Source organism: Rhopalosiphum maidis, chromosome 1, assembly GCF_003676215.2.
Source record: "Rhopalosiphum maidis isolate BTI-1 chromosome 1, ASM367621v3, whole genome shotgun sequence".
In the NCBI taxonomy this organism is placed as follows: Eukaryota; Metazoa; Arthropoda; class Insecta; order Hemiptera; family Aphididae; genus Rhopalosiphum; species Rhopalosiphum maidis.
Window position 1 is genome coordinate 35,669,339 of NC_040877.1, and position 25,418 is coordinate 35,694,756.

At 30.0% G+C, this 25,418-nt stretch overlaps 1 protein-coding gene across 5 annotated transcripts; it reads left to right on the plus strand.

The window, feature by feature from the left end:
* The first annotated feature begins 394 nt into the window (after positions 1-394).
* Positions 395-23,256, plus strand: LOC113554034 (focal adhesion kinase 1). Of its 5 annotated transcripts, none has more exons than XM_026957724.1 (22): positions 395-759; positions 969-1,058; positions 12,295-12,463; positions 13,129-13,260; positions 13,501-13,632; positions 15,669-15,824; positions 16,599-16,787; positions 16,940-17,017; positions 17,093-17,315; positions 17,428-17,469; positions 17,630-17,728; positions 18,295-18,492; positions 18,887-19,103; positions 19,305-19,700; positions 19,797-19,876; positions 20,090-20,610; positions 21,384-21,530; positions 21,609-21,743; positions 21,811-21,910; positions 21,997-22,121; positions 22,180-22,286; positions 22,358-23,255. In XM_026957724.1, exons 3-22 carry the CDS (start codon positions 12,344-12,346, stop codon positions 22,515-22,517), a joined length of 3,357 nt encoding a protein of 1,118 aa, XP_026813525.1. In that variant the 5' UTR covers positions 395-759; positions 969-1,058; positions 12,295-12,343; the 3' UTR covers positions 22,518-23,255. The 5 variants fall into 5 exon arrangements, with proteins under 5 accessions (XP_026813525.1, XP_026813489.1, XP_026813508.1 ...); XM_026957688.1 differs by lacking the exons at positions 395-759; positions 969-1,058 and adding exons at positions 4,875-5,105; positions 7,666-8,496 and having other exon boundaries at positions 22,358-23,256; XM_026957716.1 differs by lacking the exons at positions 395-759; positions 969-1,058 and adding exons at positions 4,878-5,105; positions 7,666-8,496 and having other exon boundaries at positions 20,090-20,304.
* The last annotated feature ends 2,162 nt before the right edge of the window (positions 23,257-25,418 follow it).

A 25,418-nucleotide genomic window follows, 5' to 3' on the forward strand; every position in this document is an offset into this window, starting at 1 on the left:
ACGGCACCGCGCGCGTGTGATAACATCGTTCCGCAGTCGGCGACGCGAGCGCTATCTGTTGGTCGGACCGGCAATCCAGCAGTTACGTCTCTTTTGATTTTCTCTAAAAAACGATGATCGACGACGGTATTCTTGACCGTGAAAATGTCGTGTTCCGCATATTGTATAACACGTCGTCGTCCGTACGGAGTTTAAATTTAAAAAACGCGATTAGTTCGCAGTTTACTGCTTAGGCGTTTTAAACTCGCACGCGGTTCCGTGGCCAGCCGACAGGTGGCACCATCATACGCGGGTCGATGACTCCCGGTCGCGTCTCCAACGTCGTTTTTCTTCTGGCCGGGCGGACAACCTGCTTATCAGATACTGCAAAAAAAAATCATTAATGAATAATATCGTATTTTTGTTGTGGTGATAATAAAGCGTTTTGCAATATATGAATAATAATAACAAACGCACGGGAAATTTTTTCTGATGTGCTGACGCGGTGCTAGACGGGAACGGAAAACGGTTTTTTACGACTCCACCGTCGCTGTCCGATTCTCTTCAATCGTTTTTCCACCGTCCTGTTACCGTAACGTCATCGCACGACCAAACATAGCTCACGGTTTTCGTACTGCTATTAATGTTACCGACGTCAGAGTTATAAACTTCCGAGTTATTTTTCGTCTTACATTTGTATTACAAGCAAACTAATACTGGGTATAAACATTTTGGTTTTTCGAAAACAACGCAGTTTGCACCGTTCAACGTGTATATAAGGTAAGTTGTTGGCCCCATGCCCATATTTATTCGTCCTACAAGCTACAATGTTCACTGTAGTTGTTGTGTTTTACTATTGTAGTGGTCCAAGTCCAATACTCGATTTATGCCCCATGTACAAACCAATATAATATTATACTGATAATATTGCATCGAAATATGTATATTTTATTGCACTAAATTTCAATATTGTTGTAATTTATCTGTAGTCAAAGAATTGCGAACAAATGGTGGCGGTACTTCCTGCCTAAAAAGAACATCCTGTTGAAGCATATAATTAAGAAGTCATGGAGTTTCAAGTGAGTTGATTATAGACTATTAGACATTAGCAAATTAGATTTTTCTCTACTATTGTTTTTTAATAAGCTGTATTGAACTACAAAGTTACATATTTTATTATGAAAAAAAAAAAAATTTTAAATGTCACCATTATTATTAATACCTTTTTCTCAATAAAATACAAACATTGACCTTCTTAAATACATTAGTATTATTTTTTATATATTAATTGGTTATGTGAAATTGTCATTACCCAAAGAGAATATTCTTAATAATATTAAATACCTACACGTCCATACATCAGGTAATCAATAATGACCATTGTTTAAATTCTAATATTTATTTCCATGTTATGAAGATTAAGTTTTAGACATAAAAGAAATTGTATTTTTATTTATACATCATTACCATATTATTATTTAATATCAAGTTTAACATCAATCTAATTATCATCCAAACCAGTTTGTGTAACGTTTATAAATTCATAAAGTATTTTACGCAGTAGGTAGGTGGATACTGTTATATTAGATAATATAATAATGATTTTATTATGGTAAATTTATTGTATACTTACACTATTTAGTTAACACTAAAAAATAACTCCAAATCAAACATCCTATATGTAATGTTTTATAAATTAAATTTTTTTGATTAACTTTATGACATCATATTTTGAACATCTGCGTTCTAGCACATCTGCTAAATGTTCATTATTCTTTTGTGTTTCAAAATGTGTTTTATTTTACCAACATTATAATGGTATAAAAATCATTGTCTATATTTTTTATTATAATTTACAAATATATATAAAATAGAAAAACAAAGATACTTTACCTAGTTCATATCTTTGATAAACTTCTATGAATAAATCTTATAAATAAAATTTGACTCATAATTCAATACCTTATCAATAATTTAAGTTAAATTTAATTACTATATTTTTTTAAATATAATATTTTAAAGCATAACATTATAATATTTATTAAATTACCGCATTGTATAATATTTCCTTAAGTATAATACTAATACTTCTATAGTTGTATGGCTTTTTGAATACACTGTATTTATTATATTTTTGGTATTGATTTTTATTGAACAATGGTAAATTATCTACAAAGTACAAGTTTACTTTTTAGCATGATATGATAAAACAAATAATTACACCTAAACTACCAAAAATGACACAAGTAACTGTTTCAAGAATCACCACAGAAATGGTATGACAAAATGCATTAAATAGATAAAATAAATAATATTTTATTTTAATTATCTTCATTATAAACTTAATTATACCTTTAATAAGACAATTATGTTATTAAGAGGTGGCACCTATTTTACCTATGTTACGGTGTATCTATGACTGTTTTTTAACAATAAATGAACTATGGTATTAACTTATTAAATATAAATACCATCTATTAAGTAAATATATTACTAAGTTCCTATTTCTTTAACTTGGAACTGTCAGATTTATTTAAATTACGACAATATTTTTACGATCATTATTTGTATATGTTCTAATTATACAGATAATATAGATCGTTTTGGGTTGAATTATGTAATATTTACCTTCATATTTCATAGTTTTAATTATACTAAAGTTGTAAAATGTATATACAATAAAACTGGTTTTTACATTACCCAAGTAAGTAGTCTTAAATATAAAATTGCTCTTAGACATTTAAAATAATTATTATTTAAATATATTACATTAGTTTTGAACTTTTAGAAGTTAAATTAGGTATTAATGTTCTATTACCTATTTACTTTGTATAAAAATATTTTTAAATGTATCTTATAAAAATTTACAAATTTCTGAAATTAAATTATATTCAAACATTTTAATTTTCACTATCATTAGTATCATTCCATTCTTAAAAGTAGCTGAACATATCATGTCTTAGTACTTATAATCCTGGTGTCTTAACATTTTAAATAATTCCTTGGATCAAAAATGTAGTTTGACAAACAATATTCTTTTTATATTATTCAGTTTGAATAACAAACAACTTCATTATACTTAGATAATAAATAACAAAGTCCAAAAATAATAATAATAAGTAAGCTAGTAGTTTTAACTGTCGATACTTATGTAATATATACACACCTAAAATTTCTTGGTCACTTCCTAGCTAACTGTCCATTCAATAAATCTAAATAAATCGTATGATAATCATTTATTAATAATTATTAAAGTTTTGGATTTATTGTACTATGAAAGTTTAACAAAGCATTTGAAATAATGTGTAAAACTGCAGTTTAAAATACAATTCAAAATCAAAAATGATTAAAAATACTGAAAACCTAAAACATATAAATAATAAAGTATATAAAAGTATGCACAGTATTGTATTACTAAAATAATGTATGTTAGGTAAGCCTAATGCATTTTTCACGTAAGTATAAGCAAGAATGGTAAAAATTAGTCAGAAATAAAAAATTTTTGCTTCACTTATAATAAATATTTTCTCTAAGCTTTTATTATGCATATTAGGTATGATTAATTTGCACTTAAAGACAATTTATTTTTATATTTTAACAAAAAAAAAACACCATGAAAATTGTACGTTGGACATGATTTTTACAAAACCAATTTGAATTACCTACATTAAAATTACTCAGACAAAAAAATCAGAAATTTATTCTTTAAGTGGTTTAGTTTTTAGTTATCAAAATCTAATAAGTCCCGTCTAAAACTTGAATATAAAAAAATTACAAATAATTATCGATTATTTTATTTACGTCTTTGAATATTCTAATAGTTAATATTATATTATATTATATTATATTATTATTTTATTCTATTGGTTTTTTACGATGCAATAAACAGTATACTCACAAATCATCTTGAATTTAGTAAACAAACTATAGAATCGAATATGATGAGTATACCTATATGATTATTTGTTTGGTACATGAAGTTACATTTTAGTAGGTGTTGGTAAAATCTACCAGAAAAATTAATTTAACAAAAATTGAATCCTTTTAAAAATAATTGGTCATTGGTAAAGTTAAGGGACACTTCAGTTCTGTGTGTTCTGATTCTGACGATATGTTAGAATAGACCAAAATACACTTTTAAGTTTTTATCTGAATGAACTTGATTTAAATTTTATCCTATCGGATACTTTGTGTAACAGAATTTTCTGTAGAATTAAATTTTTTTATTAACATACCTATATGTTTCCAAATTAAAATAATAGTTCTTCTATTCTCCAATTTAAATAAATTGCTATCGAAAGCAACTAATGAATTTAAGGAATATCTGTAAACTTGATCTAGAAATGACAAATATATAGTATTTATTTTTATTAAATAAATATTCATTAAAAAGTAATAAAATTCTTATATTTTCCTCAACTCGTAATATGTTAAGCTGAAACCATTTAAAAAGTTAATCGAAGTCATTCAACTATATGAACCGAAATGCGCGAGCAATGTAATGCGCATATAATCAAAAACGTCAATTTGATTTTTATGAGTTATGTAAATGTAAAGGAAAAAATGTCGGGAGTGGTTATCTTAATTTAATTAACGCTGACGATAAGATAAACTAAAAAATAGAGCTTATAATTGTGCTGCCAATTGTTTTTTATATTACTACATTATAATATTTTATCGGACCAATATTTTAATGTGTTTATAACGTCGTCTTGTGCCGATTAATAATTTAATGGGTCGTCTTTGTGTTGTTTAAATACCAGATAGCACCACGAAAACCTTGAATTACTCACAATACTGTGTTTATTCAGACTGGAAGGAGTCCAAGTCAACGCATATGGGGTCTTCTCGTATTAATTTTAATCCAGCTCCAGTCACTAGTCAGTATTTACCGGTTATTAGTAAACTGCTGCATTGGATTCCCGCGCTCGGTTGTGTCTGTGCCGCTGTTACGTATTTCGTTCGTGATTAGTGATCTTTAATTTAAAGTATAATATTATGTGTGAATAAATCTGAAACGATTATTAATATATATATTATTTCATTATATATTTAAATTTCGCTCGTAAACTTTTAAGAACCGATTTATATCTTTATTTTTATAACCTAGTCAAGTTTGTGAGCAAGTAAAATATATATTTATTTTTTAGTGATTACTGGCTATGTGTGTAACTATAATAGGGTAAATAATTTAATAGGAATGATTTTTATTTCGTTTCTTGATATTTTATAGTTATTCAATAGTTGTACACACAATTGAATTATGTATAATTATTTTCATATAAAAAAAAAAAATGATAATATTTAATTGAGCGGATTAGGTTAAAAATATAATTCCAAAACCTATAAAAAAAAACGATATCTAAATTTAATTTAATGTAGGTACTAACATAATATATTATTTTAATATACAATGATCCATAGTTATTCCCACCTTTTATAATACCTTAAATTTTATTTAGTGATTGTTAAATGTATGATAATAACATGTCACCAAACGACTTATTATATCTCCAAATTTGTTCATCTTAAACCAATAAACAATCAGTAGCGTATATACGAAAGGTACCTATTCATTTATTCGAGATTTATCATCTGTGTATATGATTGTGAAAGTTATTATCTGTGATGACGAAATTGTTCGTTTCTTTTTTATTATGGAGTTCAGTGTCTCACTATATTAAAATTTCAGTAAAACTTCAAATTTTTACAATGAATCAGAATTTGAGTAATCTTCTAATCATTAGAATCGAATGTTGAATTGTATTATGGATGACTTAATGATTTTTTTCAATTTTAATTATGATTTAAATATACATGTTCGTTACAAAAAGTAAACTTTTATTGCATATAAGTAACGATTTTACGTAAAGCGGTTTTTACGTTTCAACTCACAAAAATTACTGCTTTAAATACAATCCGGATCCTATTTATTATATATATAACGTAAACGTATAGTTAAACGAAAATTTAGTTTATTTAATTTTTCACTGATTTAATCTCGTTGCATTTAACGGTCAGATTAAGATGTCAAGATTAATGGCTTCCAAAAATTAACCATTTCATAGTACCACCATATTAACTTACCAATATACCTAATTTAGTTCAAATTATATTATTTATTATTCAAGTATTCAAAAATATCAAATAGGTAATATCATATTCAATACTTATGTCCAATAAAAGTAATCTCCTTTTCGCTGTTGATCATACATGAATAAATAAACTGTTTAATTGTGTGTGCAACTTTTTCGGGTTAAAAACAATTTTATCTATAAGTATAATATAATTCACGAAACGTTATCGACGAATTCCAATCTGTAGAAAATACTAAATATGCCTTCATAAAAACTATATTCAAATTCTTAATACTATCCCGCAGGCCTGATCGTTTTGTTTTCAACGAACACTAAATTATCATTTGATTTAAACTACATTTATGGTTTGCATTAATGATTTCGAGTTTAAAATGTTTAAATTACTTTTCTTTAATGCGTGTGTACTCGTTAAAAGCGATTAGCATACCTTTCTTAAAATCAAATAGATATTTAATGTCTAAGACTATATATCGCCAAGACAAATGTGTCGTGACCATATTTAATAATATAGTACACCTTAATACGCCTATTCCATTACACGGTACGTTAATTTAATAGTGTTGTCGACTGACATTCGAGAAATTGAAACGTTAAACAAAATATGAATATCTCTTATTGTATATTGTTCGTCCAAAAACCAACAAAATATTATATTCGGATAACTTTATTAGGACACCTAACGAATAATATTTTTAGTAATAACTGTCCGATAATAAGCCGATCCCACGTCTTACCTTGTTGAGCATTGTGCGTTTACAATTTGTCAAGGGCACGGTAGGAATTCGTATTTTCACAATCTCCGACGCAACTATATATCTTTATTATACGCGTCTACGATTTTTTTCTTCTTTTATTACTGTTTATGGTTTTAATTAGGTTTTTATTTTCGAAAATAACTAAAAACTTTCATACACCATTTAAGGACGGTAAAGTTGTTTGAAGGAGTAAAAAATCACTTTTTTTGGCATTGGTCCCTTTGCGGTTGACAGGTTAAACTAAATTTAGCCCGATTTATCTTATACTGCGCTGCTGCACATGCGATGACACTTAAAAAAGATGTATTTACATAAATTGCGCTATACCGAAGAAGGGGATAAGGAAACGAATGGTTTTATTGCTCTCCTCTAAATAAACCCTCGCGTGAAGTGTCATCCGCCGTGCGTAACTTCTCCGCGCCCACCCGTAACCACAATAATAGCATATGTTATACGTTATAAATTATAATAATTTATAATACACGGGTATTGTATAATATATGTATAGTTTTGGATTTAGTGATGATAAAATGTGTCGTTACTGACATCTTACTGCAACGGGGTTGTTACAAAATTCGACTTTGCTCGACGGACGGATTCTCTGCCGATTGGAAATGTTTTCGAATGCGTTTTAGTGAAATAAAATGTATAATATATAGGTACACACATAATATTGCTATTTGCTTATATGCGTATACGTTTTGTGAAAGTAAAACATACATCGTTGGCATATACACGTGCCTATTGAGTGCTAGGAGGTTTTTCATGTATACTCTTATATACATACGTTATTATAAAATTATTTTTTATTTGCGTATTTTTTGTTAACGAAGGTGTTAACGGGGACACACCTGCGGCCGCAACAGCAGCAGCAACATTATATGGTTGCCGTTTCGTCCCGCGTTGTTGCACGCGTCGCGTCAGTTACGCGCGTATTGCTTAAAACCCGGCCGTACCCAAAAAATATATTATAATAATATAATGAAAACCGACGCCCATTCGCGCATGCACGAGAATCATAAAATATAATAACAACATATCAGCATAATATTATTATTATAACATATATAAACACGATATAGTAGCGTTGCGCGTGTGTTGTGTGTGTGAACGCTCTAAACCAAAGGCCGGAAGAAAAAACCTGACTACGACGACGAAAAAATAATATGTTCGGCGGTAAAAGACGACGGTTCCTCCTCTGCCGCCGACGCAGTCGTACGCCGCCTCCGCCTCGCGTTCTGATCGCCGTCCGCGCGGCGCCCGTGGTGCACTTGTGCAGCAGCGACTCGCACCGCCGCCGAAGCGGTCACGATGTTAGCCGGCGCGCTTGATCGCGTGCTGCCGGGCCGCCGGTCGCCGTACCTGCACCGGGTGAACGTGGAAAGGCGCCCCAGACTGCCGTCGCAGTCCCGGCCACACAGTTACCACGGCGGCGCGACGGCCGAGTCGCAACGCCGCGACGGTCTGAGGACGAGCGGACGGAAGTTGGCCGCGAAATTTTGGTCGTCGTGCGGGTCGTCCCGGTCCGCCGCGGTGGTGGGTAGATGCGTTCCGGAACCGGCGGCCGTGCGAAAGCGGGCGCCGGCCGCCGCCGCGGCCACGACCACCTGCAGCAACGGTGGATTCTCAAACGTTTCGCACACGTGGCGTTTCAAACGGCTAAGGTACGACGACGACAAAGCGCGCCATCAGTGCATTATATTTTAATATTGTGTTATTATTTATTGAAGTCATCATAATATGTCGTTTTGCTTTCTTATACAACATAATATGTCTTATAATATTATATTGCTTATTTCGTATGTCCTACGCGTCCAATCGCGACGACTCTACGAGTGGTGCCCAATCATTATTGCAGGTGCTTAAAGATAATACTTTTTACGGTATTTGCGTTATGCCATTATATTATTTTATGTCATATATTATAATATTATTATATATTATTATTATCGTCTTGCGATCGGTCGACCTCGAAAGACATAAAAGGTGTGTGCCCGTAGATCGTCGTCGTCGGCGACACCCGCCGAGTGGGCGACTTATTTTTTCCTCCGTTACCGCGTGTTCGCCGAGACCTTCCCGCGATGACATATTATTATAATATATGTATTATGGTTCGGCAGATGTTGGCCGTAGCCGCGAGACGTTCATGGTTCACACACGCTCGTGTACCTATATATTATTATAATGTGGTAAGAACCAGATCTCGAAAGTCGTGTGTGCGTGGTGGAAAAACGAGAGAGAACACCGGCACCGAGTTATATGTCCGTGCGTGCGACGGGTGTTCGGTTCGCCAACGAGTATGCGTCGTATTGTACGTTCCATGTTCGCCACGTTTCCATTCGCGAAATACCACTTTGGGGATCGCGTCGTTTCGTCCGGTCCATTATATTGTATACGTTGTCGCGGGCGTATATCGCGTCCACGCACATAACATTTCAATGCATACTCGTAATGTGATTCACCAAACGCAATCACCCCCTTTTTTTTCATCAATGCAGTTATTCGATATCTGATTTTTAGAATTATCATCCAAATACTTGACAATTTTTATACTATTTAGGGGTGTCTTCCAGAAATACAAATTTTGTATTTTTCAAATGAGAATTCCCCTTTTTTGCTGTAAATTGTTTAGCTGAAAAATGTTCTGGAAATTTGTACGTATAAAATTCAAAATCTGACCGAGTAGTTTTTGAGTTATTTAACTTAATGTATTCTAAGGAATAAGAATAGGATAATAAGTCCATGATACTGGGTTTGAAAAATATGGATTGTCCTTTTTGGCGAGTTGAAAATGTGGGCAATTAGTGTAAATCTATAACAAAATTTATAATCTGTAAAAATAATGGTCCAAGTACAATATACACTAGATCCAGCATTCCCTTTATTTTATATTTTTATAAAACTATTTTTAATGACTATTATCCTTGGTATAAACATTTTAATAACTGAAAAACTGTTCGTTAGAATTTTTATTTAGATATATCAATATTTTCAAAAAAAGCTATCCTCTAAAAAATGTATACTATAAAGTGGAAGGGAGGGGTATCTCATTTGAAAAACAAAAGTTTTTATCTCCATATGTTATTTCTTAAATTGTATAGTACAAAAATCTCAAAAATTTGAAAACTTGAGGTAGGTATATATTATTTAAAAATTCCTTGAATAATAATTTGAATAAATTCATTATTAAATGAAAAAAATGGGGGTGAACTTGCTTAGTGAATTTCTTCTGTATAATGTTGAAGACCATTGCTCGACTCGTCTGTATAAATCTTTGTTATTCATAAACATATAAACGCATAAGCAATCATAATGTGCTACAGCTACGATTGATAATGTCAATGATGTATAACGATTGGTCTTATATCAGACGACTAAACGACTTAATGTAATCTGTCGTGTTATCGCGGTTTGAGTAGGGACTTAGATCAAATTATCGTCAGAAGCTCTTCGAAACTTAATTTCCATTTATTATATTGTATTATAGATATTAGTAGAACAAGAAAAATAACGGTATTGATTCTTAATAATCGTAATTTGATTAATATCGACACCACCGACATGGGTGGATATTCTGCATTGAAGAATCGTGGTGAATTTTTTAATTAGATAAAGCTATAAGATTAAAATGCCAATTTGTCGCTTTCTTCGCTTTCTATACATATTATATATTATGCAAACAAGCAGGCCATTGCCCACGCTATGTATTATTTTTACTAGTTTAGGTAGGTATGCTTCGCTTTATCGACACCTGCACGACAGCACGTTTTTTTTACGTTCTCTTGGCTACATTACAATTCGAATGATTAACGCATTTGGAATGTGAAAAAAGTCCGTTTTTCCCGTTAGTCAATCTATTTTGTTATGATAACAAAAAATTGAGTTATCATGTATACATCTGACAATATTTTTTAACATTACTTTTTTTATTATTATTAGTTATTAAATCCACAAATTGTATATTCTTAACTATTATCTTAATCACACCATATATATTTATATACTATTGTTCTTTTTGTTCGATAAATTCGTGTTTAAAAAAAAATGCTACTATAAATTACACTTTATATTAACTCATATATTATTTGAAAATTTTTATGCGTCACATCATTACCTACATGTTTTGTTTGCAGATTTCACTGACGGCATCATTTTTTGGTCTTTACTCGATTTGTATACTGAAACACGAATTGAGATGCTTCTGCTATTACTTATTGGCATATTATAAAAATAAAACGCACTATAAGACATTATATTATTATGTACTACATATATTAAACTATCCATGGTTGACCATTTGCCAATAAGTATCGTCAATGTACAAAATTAATACATTTCCGTCTATGAATGTTTGATCGCATAGGTAGTTCTGGAGGTCCTGGTGGTAGACATCTTTATTTTATTTTTCTATTACGAGTTTATTCCTTCGACAAATAATGAATAACTATTATGGTATTATAAGCTGTAGATAATAACCGTATGATGTTTATTAAAAACAAATCATAGTAATAAGAAATTAATTTGTTTGTAATACTTTAAACGTACAACGTATTATAATGATGATAGTATCATGACCATATTTCACGTATAATATTATGCGTAATAAACTGTTTTTCGAATCTTACGAGTAGGTAGGATGATTACTTTTCCGTGTTAGTACACGCATGTCATACATATTATATTATGTATATATACACATGTATTTGTATACGTATTAGATTGCCTTCGTGTGTACTTCATCTGTATATATATATATATATATTATTTTGGACGAGAATAAATTAGGCATGTGCGTTTTCATGGCGCGCGCGTGGGATAAATCCGTACAACATAATATAATATGTTATAATAAGCGTATAATACCAATGTAATTACGTTGACCTTTGAACTATGTGTGTCGATGAATTGACGACAAAATTAAAATCCTTATTAGTATGTATATAGTGTATTCATATATTATACTGATTATAGTAGGTATTACGTTATCCTTCACACTAAACCAACTCCACGAAATGATGATGCGCCGGCGTATATTCAAATTAATAATTAGTATATAATGATTCATTTATTTATTATTATCGTTATTAATAATAACCTAAGTAGTACCTGAAATATTTTCATATATATATATATATATATTATTTATAAAACATTGATATTTAAGTAATAGAATATCAGAGCATACATCATTATAACAATATAATTATATATATGTTAATCCATCCCCCAATATGTATATTATATTTACATATACCAAACCTAGCCTGTGGATTTCTTTTCGATAATACGATAGTATAATTTAGGGCAATGGTTGGTAAAATCGTATTTTAGTTGCATAATTCTAAAAAGATTTATGCAATTAACGTCAATATTGTATTTTATTGTATTTATAAACATATATTATAAACTATACAATTCGTTATAATAATAATATGTATAAATGATAAATCCTATTTTTCCAGTCATGGTAGCAGAACGCCGGTGGAGGAACCGTCGGCCAAGTCAACAGAAATGGCTGAAAGCGGCAGCGGAGCCGCAATGGCTCCAGCTGCCAAAACGGGATCAATCAAAGTGCATTTACCCAACAATGGATTCAATATCGTAAAGTTCATAGATAACATCAATGTCAAGGTAAAATAAATAAAACAATTTATTACAATAATTAATCGCAATTGCGTGTTTAAATATTATAAACATAATAAACAAAGTGATTATTATTTGAACAGTATAAACACTCATTATAACATAATTATTTTTTTTTTCAAAAAAAATAAAAAGGAAAAATAATTTTTTTTTTACATAGTTAGTATTAATAGTGTGTGTGTATCTATTCATTTTTAGTGAAAACGTATACATTTAATTTTATTAAACAAACAATTGTTTTTTTCTAAAAATTATTTTGTATATGAATCGAATATTAAAACTGTAAAACAATTATAATTTTGAGCTTTAGAATTAACACTTGAAACCATACTGGTTGTTATTATCAATAAAAATAGATTTTTTCATAGAAGTATACTTTTAATTATGTATAAAAACATTTTTTTTTTTTTTAAGAAGAAGACTAATATACTTATACTGATCATAACAATATCATTCACGCCGTTCACGGTTATAAATGAATCACCCTTGTATAATATTCATAACATATTTACACATTCGAATTGTTATCCGCGATATTTTTTGCTATTGTTATAATATATTACATTATTCTATAATCTATATAATATTACGATTTGGACAGCAAAACATTGATTAAATGACGTTTGATTTTGTTTTCATGTTTTGTTTTCAAGGGTATCATATCTCTAGTCACTGGACGTTTGGCCAATGGGTGTCCTCAGTATCAAGGCGTTTACGGATTGCAGCTGTACCATCCGTTATCTGGCGAAGTTCACTGGTTACATCAGGATTGCACAATGTCTGAGGTTACTATAAAATTATAATAATAACCTTATGAGGAAATGGGTAACACGGTATTGTTCATTCTGTAAATATACGATGTCTATTTATTAGATTTTTATAACATCTACATTATTCGAATACATCAATTAGGCTCTCAATTCTAAATACATAATATATATCATAGTAAAATGACTAAATATGTAATCATAATATACGTGTGTATTGTGTATGTAATATGAATATATTATTTTTTTCCGCAATAGATTTATAACAAATATGACGAACAGTATCCAATGTCCGAATGGAGGTTTGAGCTACGTGTACGATACTCGCCCGATGACATGGAGGACCTTTATGAACGAGATCGGTTTACGTATTTCTTCTATTATGATCAAGTTAGTACAATTTTCTCTAAACGCGCGTTTAAAATATAATACACATTGTATTCCTCCTTCAGCGGCGACCGAGAAGTCAATGATTCGCTCGCAACTTGTTTTCGTCGCGTTTAGCATATACTTATAAGTTATAAACACCATTATTATTTTTTTTATTATTATTATAGTAACTGCCTCAGCAACTAGGGCCATTGGCTACAGTATATTTAGTTTTATTTTTAAGTTAGGGGGTGTATTGTTAAATTAGGTTGGAGAAAAGAAAAACAAAACACATTTAAAAAAAAAACAACTAGAATGTAAGTACATAAAATAAAATAAATACATACATAAATAAATATATATATATACAATTAAAGTTAATACATTAAAAATTATCAGTATAATGCTAGATTTTTGAGTGGAGATCTGTATTTTTGATGAATTTGAAGACGTTTGCAATACCGGAGTTTAAATTTTCAAACAAATGGTGGGATAGATTGTACTTGTGATATTGTGGTTCGTTCTTCCTACATTCGATTAAAATGTGTTTAACCGTTAAAGGAAAATTGCATGTTATGCATATTGGGGGATTAAAATTGTCTCTTCATTAGGTAGATGTGTGTTTCCTTGGTATGGCCTATTCTAAGTCGATTTTTGGCCACTTCTCCTTTTCTCGAGAGAGAATTAATTGGACCATGGAATAATATGATTTTTAATTTCATTTAGTTTGCAGGAAACACCATTATTGATATGCCATAATATTAGTATTTATGATACTTAAATGATATATATCAGCCAAAATAAAATAGCGTTAATGTTACTATTGGAAAAAAAGAGTAGAATCCAACTTTATATATTTTATTACATTTTATTATGTTGTGTGTATATACAAAAAATAACTGTTTCATTTGTGTGTAATTTCACTGTATTACACCATTTTTATTTTTTTTTTTTTTATTGTTAATTAGTAGTAATAATAGTAATTTTCTATCCACTTGGGTTGCGTAGGTGTTGCTAAACCGTGGAACTGTATAAGTTAGTACCCGTCACTGCGTTAAGAGGTTAGAGGACGTCGTACCCGCATGTGTTATCTCCGTCTTACTTACATATAATATAACAAATTTTCGTTCGAAAGAATCCATTTTATGCTGTTAATTTTAATATTAGTCAATTGACCTATTATCAAACTTAAAGATAATAATATTATCTGGGGCATTAGGTAGGATTTTATTGATATTTTAATTTTAAAATGTGAACATTTTAAAGTATTAATATTTTATATAGCTATAACTCAACTTAAAATTAATATATCAATAAAAGCCTACGTGATGCCCTTGATAATATTCTTACCTTTAAGTTGAATAATAAGTAAAGTTACTCTACTAATTATTAATTCAAACAACATAAAATAGATTCTGCTGAACTCAAATTTGGTTTAGTGTAAGTTGCTAAGACAAAAACAGCGTGTAAGACGTCTTCTTAAGTAAAATTGTTTATACTAAATCTATAAATCATGTTTTTTAAGTATTATTACCTAGCTATAATATTTTTTTTTTGTGAAAAATAGTGTTTGAAATGATATAACGGTTTGCAAACCGATAAATATAATTATATTGTCTATACATAATACTTGTAAAGTCATAGCTTTAAAAATAAAATACTAGTATAAGTAGTATTGGTAGTAGGTACTTGATGATGTGCACTACAATAATCTTTAACTACGTACCTATATGAAGATATGGAATTATAGGTGTTAAAAAATTTCAAGAATTTAGCGAAAACATAAACGACAAATAGTAAAATCAATATTGTTAATAAATGATGATAAGATAATACCTTATATGATACGATCTAGTAAAATGGCGCTACAATTTTTAAATTAAATTTATTTAAACAATTGTATATTGTATAATAATTTTTGACAAAAACGGCTGAATTCGATTTTTTTTGTTTCTTCGGTAGCTTTTTAACCAGCCATTGCTTTACGCTCGATCATCATAATTGCACACATCTAATCATTTATCTATATTTTAATTGTTGTAAATCACGTATTTCAGGTACGGTTCGATTATTTGAGAAAAAACGACCCGGCTACCCGAGTGGATACGGAGATAGCTGTGCAACTCTGCTGTTTACAAATAAAATGCTTTTTCCGGGAAGTTCCTCAAATGTCGTTGGAAAAGAAATCTAATTTGGAGTATCTGGAACGCGAAGTGAGTTTATAATTATAATATTATTATACTCATTTTTCGTATTGACCATACAATTATGATTATACCGACGTTCAACCCTTTAAATTAGAGGTCTCAAACATACGGCCCGCGTACCCTTTCTATGTGGCCCGCAATAAAAATACATTTTGAACAAAAATATAAAAAAAATTGTTAAAATTGTTATTTTTTTATCCTTGTTTGGTAGCTCTTATTTATGTGAACAATTATTTTCTCTCATAAAATTAAATAAATCAAAAAGTCGTAATCAAATTTCAAATGTCAAACTACAATCTATTTTACATTTGACATCAAGAAATTCTTGCGCAAATATAGACACGGCTTGGTACAAAAGAAAAGATGTCAAGTTTCAAGTGCAGCTCAAAAATAAAAATTATTAAATATTCAAGCTATTTTTAAATTTTAATTATAAATTTTTTTTAAAGTTAATGTTCATCATATTTTTTCAATGATAATTTTGTAGTAATAGTAAGTCAAATATAAACAATTGCCTTGTTTATATTTTTATAAATATTTTTGGTAATAGTAATTATAATAAAAGTAATTTCGTAATATATTAAGTCACATTTAGATAAATGGATTTTTTATGTATCTTTGCCTTCATTTTGTCTTTAGTTTTTAGTGTATAAGTATAAAAATGACACTTAAAATTTGGCCCCCGAATTTTTTTTGAAAAAATATATGGCCCGTAGGTAATTTGAGTTTGAGATCACTGCTTTAAATGCTTCATCGTTGTTTTTTTATCCGTCCACTCAGATTGGGCTTAACAAATTCCTGCCATATTATATACTGGAATCAATGAAACCAAAGAATTTACGAAAAATGATTCAGCAACAGTATAAAAAACTTTTACAAACGCCAGAAAAAGAATGTGTGCTACAATTTCTCAATCTCGTTTGGACGTTCTACAAGTACGACGAAGAGCAGTTCAAGTGTTCAATTGGAGTAAGTTGAAATAATAAAAAAAGCTTATTGTGTTTCTTTTCTCTCATTATTATCACATAATTATTTAGCCACATAGACTGTATAATATATAACTATATAACCATTAAAATACTATCATGTGAACACAATTGTTGTGTTTTTAATTATTTCAGTCTGGCTGGACAATACCGGTAGATCTAGTAATCGGACCGCGACACGGAATTTCTTACATTAACAACCAGGGATCGGCGGTAAGATTATATTTTTGTTTAAATATATACCGTGCTGCAGTAATTTAATAATTTTTTTATAATTTCCATTTCTAGCCCACCAAAATGGCGGATTTCGCTCACATCGAAAACATACAGACACTGGTGTCAGAATGTGAAACACACCGCAAAACCTTAGTGCAGCTCCAAGTAACCGACTCAGCTGATCCTCTAGTGCTCAGCTGTTCGACGCTCGAGCACATGTACAGCCTAGCCAATCTTATCGATGGTTACTGTCAATTGGCGAGAAAAACGAATATTTCGTTGTGGAATAAAAAAGGTGAGCAACGGATAAAAAAATAATAATTTAATATTTACAATAAAATAACCACCAACATCATTAAAGTAATATTTATTTATATATACCTGTGCTTATACATTTAATTTCCAAGCTGCCGTATGGAACCGTTTTCCTTGTCCGTGCGATTCTAAAGGTTTGTGTTAAATGAACGAAAATAAAATAAAAAATATCAATATCAATTAATTATTATTTATTATATACTCGTATTAATATATTAGACAATAAAATATATAATTTATACTTCATTTGATATTTTTTTTGTTTACATATTGATAATGACTTCTTGTTTATAGACTCAGGGAAAATCAAAGCCAAAGTGCCCTCAAGGTTTTCCGACGATTATCCTGACGACGGTCCGATCGAAGAAGAAGGCGATTACTCGACACTTGCTAGTACGGATTTTGGTTATATAAAGCTATTTTATATTTTGTATATTATATTGACGTGTGTATAGATTTTTATCCAGTATTGATTTTCTTGTTTTATCAAATATCAATTAAATGTTTATTTAAAAAAAATAATTTTTGACTTAACCACTTAGTTGTTCTCCGTATATATTAAATATACTTAGATATATCATTACTAGTTACATTAGGTTCTTAAATAATCTGTTATAAAATAACGATAGTGGTAAAAAATTCGGTCTTTATACTAACATAATATTTTTAAATAATTTATTGTTGGTGCATCTTCATTAAACATTTTTCATTTTCTCTCTTTAAGTGTATTATACGTATTATGTTTGAATTTAAAAAACTTTTGGATAACAAATTTCATTCAAATTATTTCGTTAAAATTATATTTATTTGTTTACCATTTGACAAAATTTATATATTAAATAATGCCACGGTGCTATAAACTAGGATTCTAGAAATCTCAAAACACAGTTGATATATTTGCTTGTACTTTCTTCAGAATATATTTTGTCTTGCTATCATTTTTAATTGTTAAATTTTAGATTGTAATTACGAGCTGTATCGCGATCAGGTTGAATTGGGTGAAATCATTGGAGAAGGTCAATTTGGCGATGTGCATAAAGGAGCATGTCACATGCGTTCAACTAAAAATAAGCCAGGAAACGCTGTAGCAGTGGCCATAAAAACATGTAAACCTGATGCGGATATGGCAACTACAGATAAATTTTTAGAAGAAGCATGTAAGTGTTTACAGCCAAATCGCAATGACTATTACTTTATTAACATATAATCAGCAGACGTATCTAAATTTTATTTTCACTAACGATTTTGACAACTTTCACAAATCAAAATATTTAATCAAACCAGTGTTAACTTTTTAACTACCGTTTTTTCGGTGCTGAGTTATAGTTGTCAACGATGGCAACTGCTCCACTATTACACCTAATACAATTTACACCTGTAGTATATAATTACTTATAACTTTTAAATAACAATTTATAAGTACATTATAGATACTTATACATATCTTGACCTCGAAAACTATAGAACCCTATTATATATATTTTATAGTATAAAAATAATTGAAATATTTACACGCATTTCCTAATACTATGAATTTTGTATACGTTTCAGACATTATGCAACAGTTTGATCACCCACACATAATACGACTGATCGGAGTTTGTTGTTCGCCGCCTGTGTGGATAGTCATGGAATTGGCCAAGCTAGGCGAATTACGGGCATACTTACAAAACAACCAGGCTCATTTAGACTTAGCCACTCTTATCCTATATTCGTATCAACTTTCCACAGCTCTATCGTATCTTGAATCTAAGAAGTTTGTTCACAGGTAAAAAAATTGAGTATATTATGGATGATTTAGATTTTAGGTTCAGATTTAGAATTTATAGAATGTTTAATATATTAAATATATTATATAACTTAAACAAATAGATACATAATGAAAATATAATATTTATCATTGGTACAAATTAAATTGATTCGTACCAATGATAAATTAATTTAAAACGAACAAAAACTGTTTTCGTAGAGACATCGCTGCCAGAAACGTATTAGTGTCGTCACACCACTGTGTAAAACTGGCCGACTTTGGTTTATCGCGGTGGGTTCAAGACCAAAGCTACTACAAGGCGTCTAAGGGCAAACTACCAATTAAGTGGATGTCACCCGAGTCGATAAACTTCCGGCGATTCACCACCGCTAGTGACGTCTGGATGTTCGGCGTGTGCATGTGGGAAATATTGATGATGGGCGTGAAGCCATTTCAGGGGATCAAGAACAACGACGTGATCGGCAAAATCGAAAATGGCGAGCGGCTAGCGTTGCCGCCCAAGTGTCCCCCGAGGCTGTACAGTCTCATGTCACAATGCTGGTCGTTCGAGCCCAGTAAGAGGCCCACGTTCAGAGACGTAAAGGAAGTGCTAAAGTACGTCAATGCACATACAAAAAATCAATACTACAACGATTTGGACTAAGTGGTTTTAGTTTCAGTCAATATTGAATTTCGTCTATTTTGTTTCAGTGAGATATTGATCGAAGAGAGACACCAGCAGAAGGAAACGCTTCGGAGGGAAAACCGCAGGGTGCACACTCTGTCTTGGGGTGAGTGAAAACAGTAAAAAGAAATATCGAATAAAACCAACGACATCATTATGAACGGGATATATAGGGCGGGAGGGTTGACAAATGTAGTACTTTTTGACTTATATTTTTATCACTTCCCAGCGGATATCTGCGTGTGATCGTCGACCTCACCCCCCAAAAAAAAAATGTATTTTATTTTTAAACCCATATTATATTATGGACATGATTTAGGATCCAGCGGCTCTCTGGACGACCCGTCGGCACCACCCAAACCTTCCCGTCAACCGAGCGTGGACCTGCACAACAACAAGTCCGCGGAGCTACCCGTGTCCACGTACATAGTTGCCCAGAACGCCGAAGTGCTCGCTCACCTGTTGAAGGAGAACGAGCAGCGAGGCGTCGTCAACCCGTCCGTGTACACGACCCCGGCAACCGGATTCAACACGGTAACCGTAGATTTCCTTAATGACGTCGACGACGACAAAACAATTTCGGCCGGGAACAGTATACTGAGCATGGACTCTGTGGGACTTATCCCGATGGACGGCGGCGGTGGTGGTTGTGTCGCCGTCCAGCCGTCCACTAACAAGACGTTGCCTAGGAACTTTACTTCGGGAGCGGCTTCGCTACTAACGCTACCGCCGAACTCGGCAGACAAGAGCAGACGATGTTCAGACGGCAGTCTGGGCACGTGTGCCGCTGCCGCTGCTGCTGCTACAGCGGTGACCGGTGGAGGAATGAATAATGATGAGGTTCAGCCTGTTGTGCGCGTGTGACGTACTTATATAATATATGTGCTTGTGGGTTTTGTATAGAAGGCGCACATTAAGATTTATACAGGGGGTGTGCTTAAAACCTCTACCGTAATAACTTGGAGGAGTGCAAGAACTTGCCGCCATTATGTCTTTAAATAAATTTCAAGAGATTACCGTTTTTTTTTTCATTTGATATAGCTATAAATTTTCATCGATTTTATTGTTGCAGAACCACTAAAGTGCCTAGTTTTAGTTAACGCTTTACACCCCTTGGCCAACGCTGTTTTAAAATAATAATTACTCTATTGATTTTTTTCTCTAATCGTTATTATAGATAAGTTGGGTGATAAATTACAAAAGTGATTAAATTTTAATTTATGCCCCGGCTATTCGAATACTTAAATAATGTCACCAATAAATATCCATTCAATGTGCGCCTATAATTTGTGTTAATGGTATATTGGTGTGATCGTGTGAGTAGCTATTTGTTGTAATTTTGTGTCTTGTACATTGTTAATAACTGTTTTAATACTCTAGCACTGCTTAATATATTGTCGCTGTTTGGTTTAATTTTTGCTAAAAATGTCTGCTTTTTGCAAGCCGATTAATAAAATGCTATTTCACGCATGTTTCTCAATAATACCATAGTGTCATGTTTATGTTGATAAAAATATAATTACATAGAAATAAACACTGACTTTAATAGTTTACGAGTAAATACTTATATTATGTGAGTATAATTAATCTGTTTTTCATATTTTAATGTTTAGGGGGCCAAGCATTTGGTAAACAACTCTATCGGTGTATATGACAATGAACCCTTATCTGAAGTAGAACAGCTAGAACGCAAGCTAAGACAACAACAAATTGAGTCAGAAAGGGACAACCTATGGCTGGTCGAAGAAGAGACAAACTTAGTATGTCCACCTTAATATTCCATAAGCTTTTTCAAATGTGTATTTTAATATTCAATGTGCATTATGTTATTATTATAGAAAAAGCGACTATCTTTAGTAGCCAGTGCATCAGACAATGAATCTATTGATGGTAGATCATCATTGACACCTCCTTCTTCTCTAGATCGAAGCACCAAAACAAAACCTACAGAAGAACGGGTTGTTGTAATAAAAGTTAGTTTTTAAATAAATATAACAATATTTTAACATTTTACTTTCATACCTTGCATCATTCTTACAGAAACTCGAACCCACGCCAACAGCCGATTTGGATAGAAGCAATGATAAAGTATATGAGTGTACGACATTGGTTGTCAAAGCTGTTATGACCCTTTCACAAGGTTAATATAATAACATTATTCGCATAATTAATATAAACCTTGTATAAGTGTTTAAATAAATCTTATATTGTATTGTATTACTTCAGGGGTTCAACAAAATCAGACTGATCGATATTTGGAACTAGTCAAGGAGGTTGGTCTCCAACTCAGAGCTTTATTGACAAGTGTTGATAGCCTGGTACCATATTTCCCTCAAAGTGCTCACAAACAGGTAAATTAAAATAAGTAATCACCATTCATACCTATTGAAAATATTTATATTACTTCAGGTGGAAATGGCACATAAAGTTCTCAGCAAAGACATGGCTGAGCTAGTCAATGCCATGAAACTTGCTCAAAATTACTGCCATACTGCTGTCGATTATTTGTACAGCAAGTAAGTATTAATAAATGGATCTCGTTAATATTATAACAACAATTATACAAATTGAATTATTTTTTTTACAGGGAAATGTTGTCTTCAGGCCATATTTTAGCTATGGATGCTAAAAACTTGTTAGATGTTGTTGACTCTGTGCGCATGCAATATCCTGAAGTGGAAGCGATGATCAGCGGCCAACAGTCTGAAACAGCCAAAGAACAACTCCCTGGCGTAACCGCTTCATAGTAGTACATTTTATAGTATGCATTCCTAATTCATTACGCATCTATTATACACCAATTTTATTGCAATTATTTGTTTTTTTTTTTATACATATATATATATAATTAATTGACTGCCTAGTAACTTTATTAAAAATTATTTATTTTTTTTTACTAAATTTGTAAATAGTATATTAACGGAAGATATTTTATAGTATTTTATTTATATCCTCAAATAGAATCCATTATCGTTGATGCTATGTGTATATGTATTATATTATATACAATTTATAAAATGCTTTTTATTGCTGTTAAAATTTGGAATTATTATTTGTTCCTTTTATAAATCGTGGGTGCGTATGTGAAAAAATTATTTTGATCCCAGTCTTACTAGTCATTAAATATTTTGCCCCTAAATAATATTATATTATATAATACGTAACTTATTTCCAAATAAATGGAATCAATAACCATATCTAGTGTGTAAAAAAATAACTAAGTCTATTTGTTTTATTATTTACTCCGCGTGATGTGAATGCATGTTAAAATTATACCAATTTATTTTTATTTTTTTTTTTTTTTGTGTTTTATCAAACCAATTGTGTGAGTGTTCTATTTAATGGTTGTAAGTAAGAGAACTAATGGTTTCCGTTTGAAAAATTCTTCTTAATCAGTTTTTAAAAATATATTTTCTATCATTAAAAATTAAAATGTAATTCTATTCACATTTTTCACTTTTAAATTTTACTCATTCATTTCAACATTTAACGTTTTTCAAAAAAATAAATTGCTTAAACGTATTAATGTGTTTATAATTGATACTTTTTAATTATGTCAATATTAAGATAATTTTAACACAAAAAAGTCAACTATAAGTATTTTTATCTACCGTGTCTTGTATAACTATTTTATGGATAATTATAAATAGACTATGGTCATAAAAAGTACTGTATTTTTTTTTTTTTTTTATAAACATTTTTTTAAACAAAATGTAACATAAAACATTGAATATTGTTACTAATATTTTTACTTTTCCATAACACTTATAAATAAGAATTCCATTATAAAAATTAATTATAATTATACAAAAATAATCAGCAAAACAGCGGAAACCATAATTTTTCTAATTTTTAGTATTATATCTCATATTATGTGATCTTAGATATTTTTAAATGCTCAAATGTTATTATTTTGATACACTGGTAATTTATTATTGTTTTGTTTTTTTACATAAATAATAAAATATGACATTAAACTAACTTCATAGTATATTGTTAGTATTCACCTTTCAATAATTCCTAACTGTGATCCGTTCAATTATTAAACCTTAGTCCCTTTTTATTAACCATTGAATTGAACCTGTGGAAAATAATAAATCACTTACATTCTTACATACTATATAATTTGAGTATTTATTATGTATGTTTATTATATTTTCATGCCAAACTGCTAACATATTTATACATCAGTATAGATAACTTATAGTTATAATATACTCTACACAGTACAAAATTATAATTTAATTAACATTAATGAATTTATACCTTTTTTTATTTGCTAATTAATAAATCAATTCTTTAGAAATAGTTGAAGTTAAATAACCAATAATTAAATATGAAATAACTAACAATGATGATTCATGACTCCTATAAATTCATATACAAATCGTCATTATTCAAACGTAAATTGAATTGTATATACTTAATGCATTTCAATTAACCATATAGCAATAAAAAAATGTATTATGTATATATTACAGTAAAAGTTGTTAAATTGATATTAACGTTATTAATCAGCAATTGGCTTATATAGATAATAATGAATATTTTGCTAGGTTTTTAACATTAATTATTAATGATTTATGTTAATTCCAAATAATAATTAGTTAATGATGTTAATTATATTTAAATTGTCATTTTCACTTGATAATAAACTATGGCATTTTGAATAGCATAATTTCTAACTACTTCACAAGTACATTTTTTATTAATTATATCAGATAAATATTGTTAAATTTGTTTTCCATTTCAAGTTATCCATATTGAATTATATTAATAGTACAATTCAAAGAAGATTAACACATTTTAACATATTTTAACACCTGATGATATAATGATTTGATCCAATGCGCACCATGATAGACTGACAAAAATATTATCTTCAATAGTTGCAATAAAATAGTAAGCCCCACTCAACATTGTTTAAACATAACTAGTGATTGAAGTTAGACACAAGACTAAGTGACTAACATATAATAGATATTATATATCTTAGTCCGTAGTTCTATCAACTACTGCTATAATACTATCAAATACCATTAAGTCCTTTAAGATAATGTTACAACAACATTTTCCATAGTATGTACTATGTAGAAATTAACAATAATCAAACTAATAAAATAATAAACTACAATAATTACTACTTTGATAAATAACTATTATTACCTATTTATTAGAAAATAACATTTTTTTGATATATATATATAACATCATTTACTGTAACATATACATTCAAAATGTAATATAATAGATACATATACTTATATTTAAATATTAACAGCAGTCACATAATTTCAAGCCTTTTAGTTATATTTAAGAACATAAATTAATAATATTTCACTGCCGGAATTCAATAAAAACAACTCAATAATACAACTCAATATCAATCAAATGTTAACACATTACACAATAAAAAATCATAACAATCATTACATAAAATAAGATAATATAATTTGTACTATTAATTTTACTTAAACCATACAAATTTAAAATTAATATTACAAAAAAAACTTTGGATTCTAACATTTTAATAAAATGTCTTTTTTAAATAAACACAATAAATAGAAATTAAAATAATAATATCAGTTGTAGGTATTTAGTTTTAACATGAGGCTCTTTATTTTTCTATAATACTTAATTAAGAATAT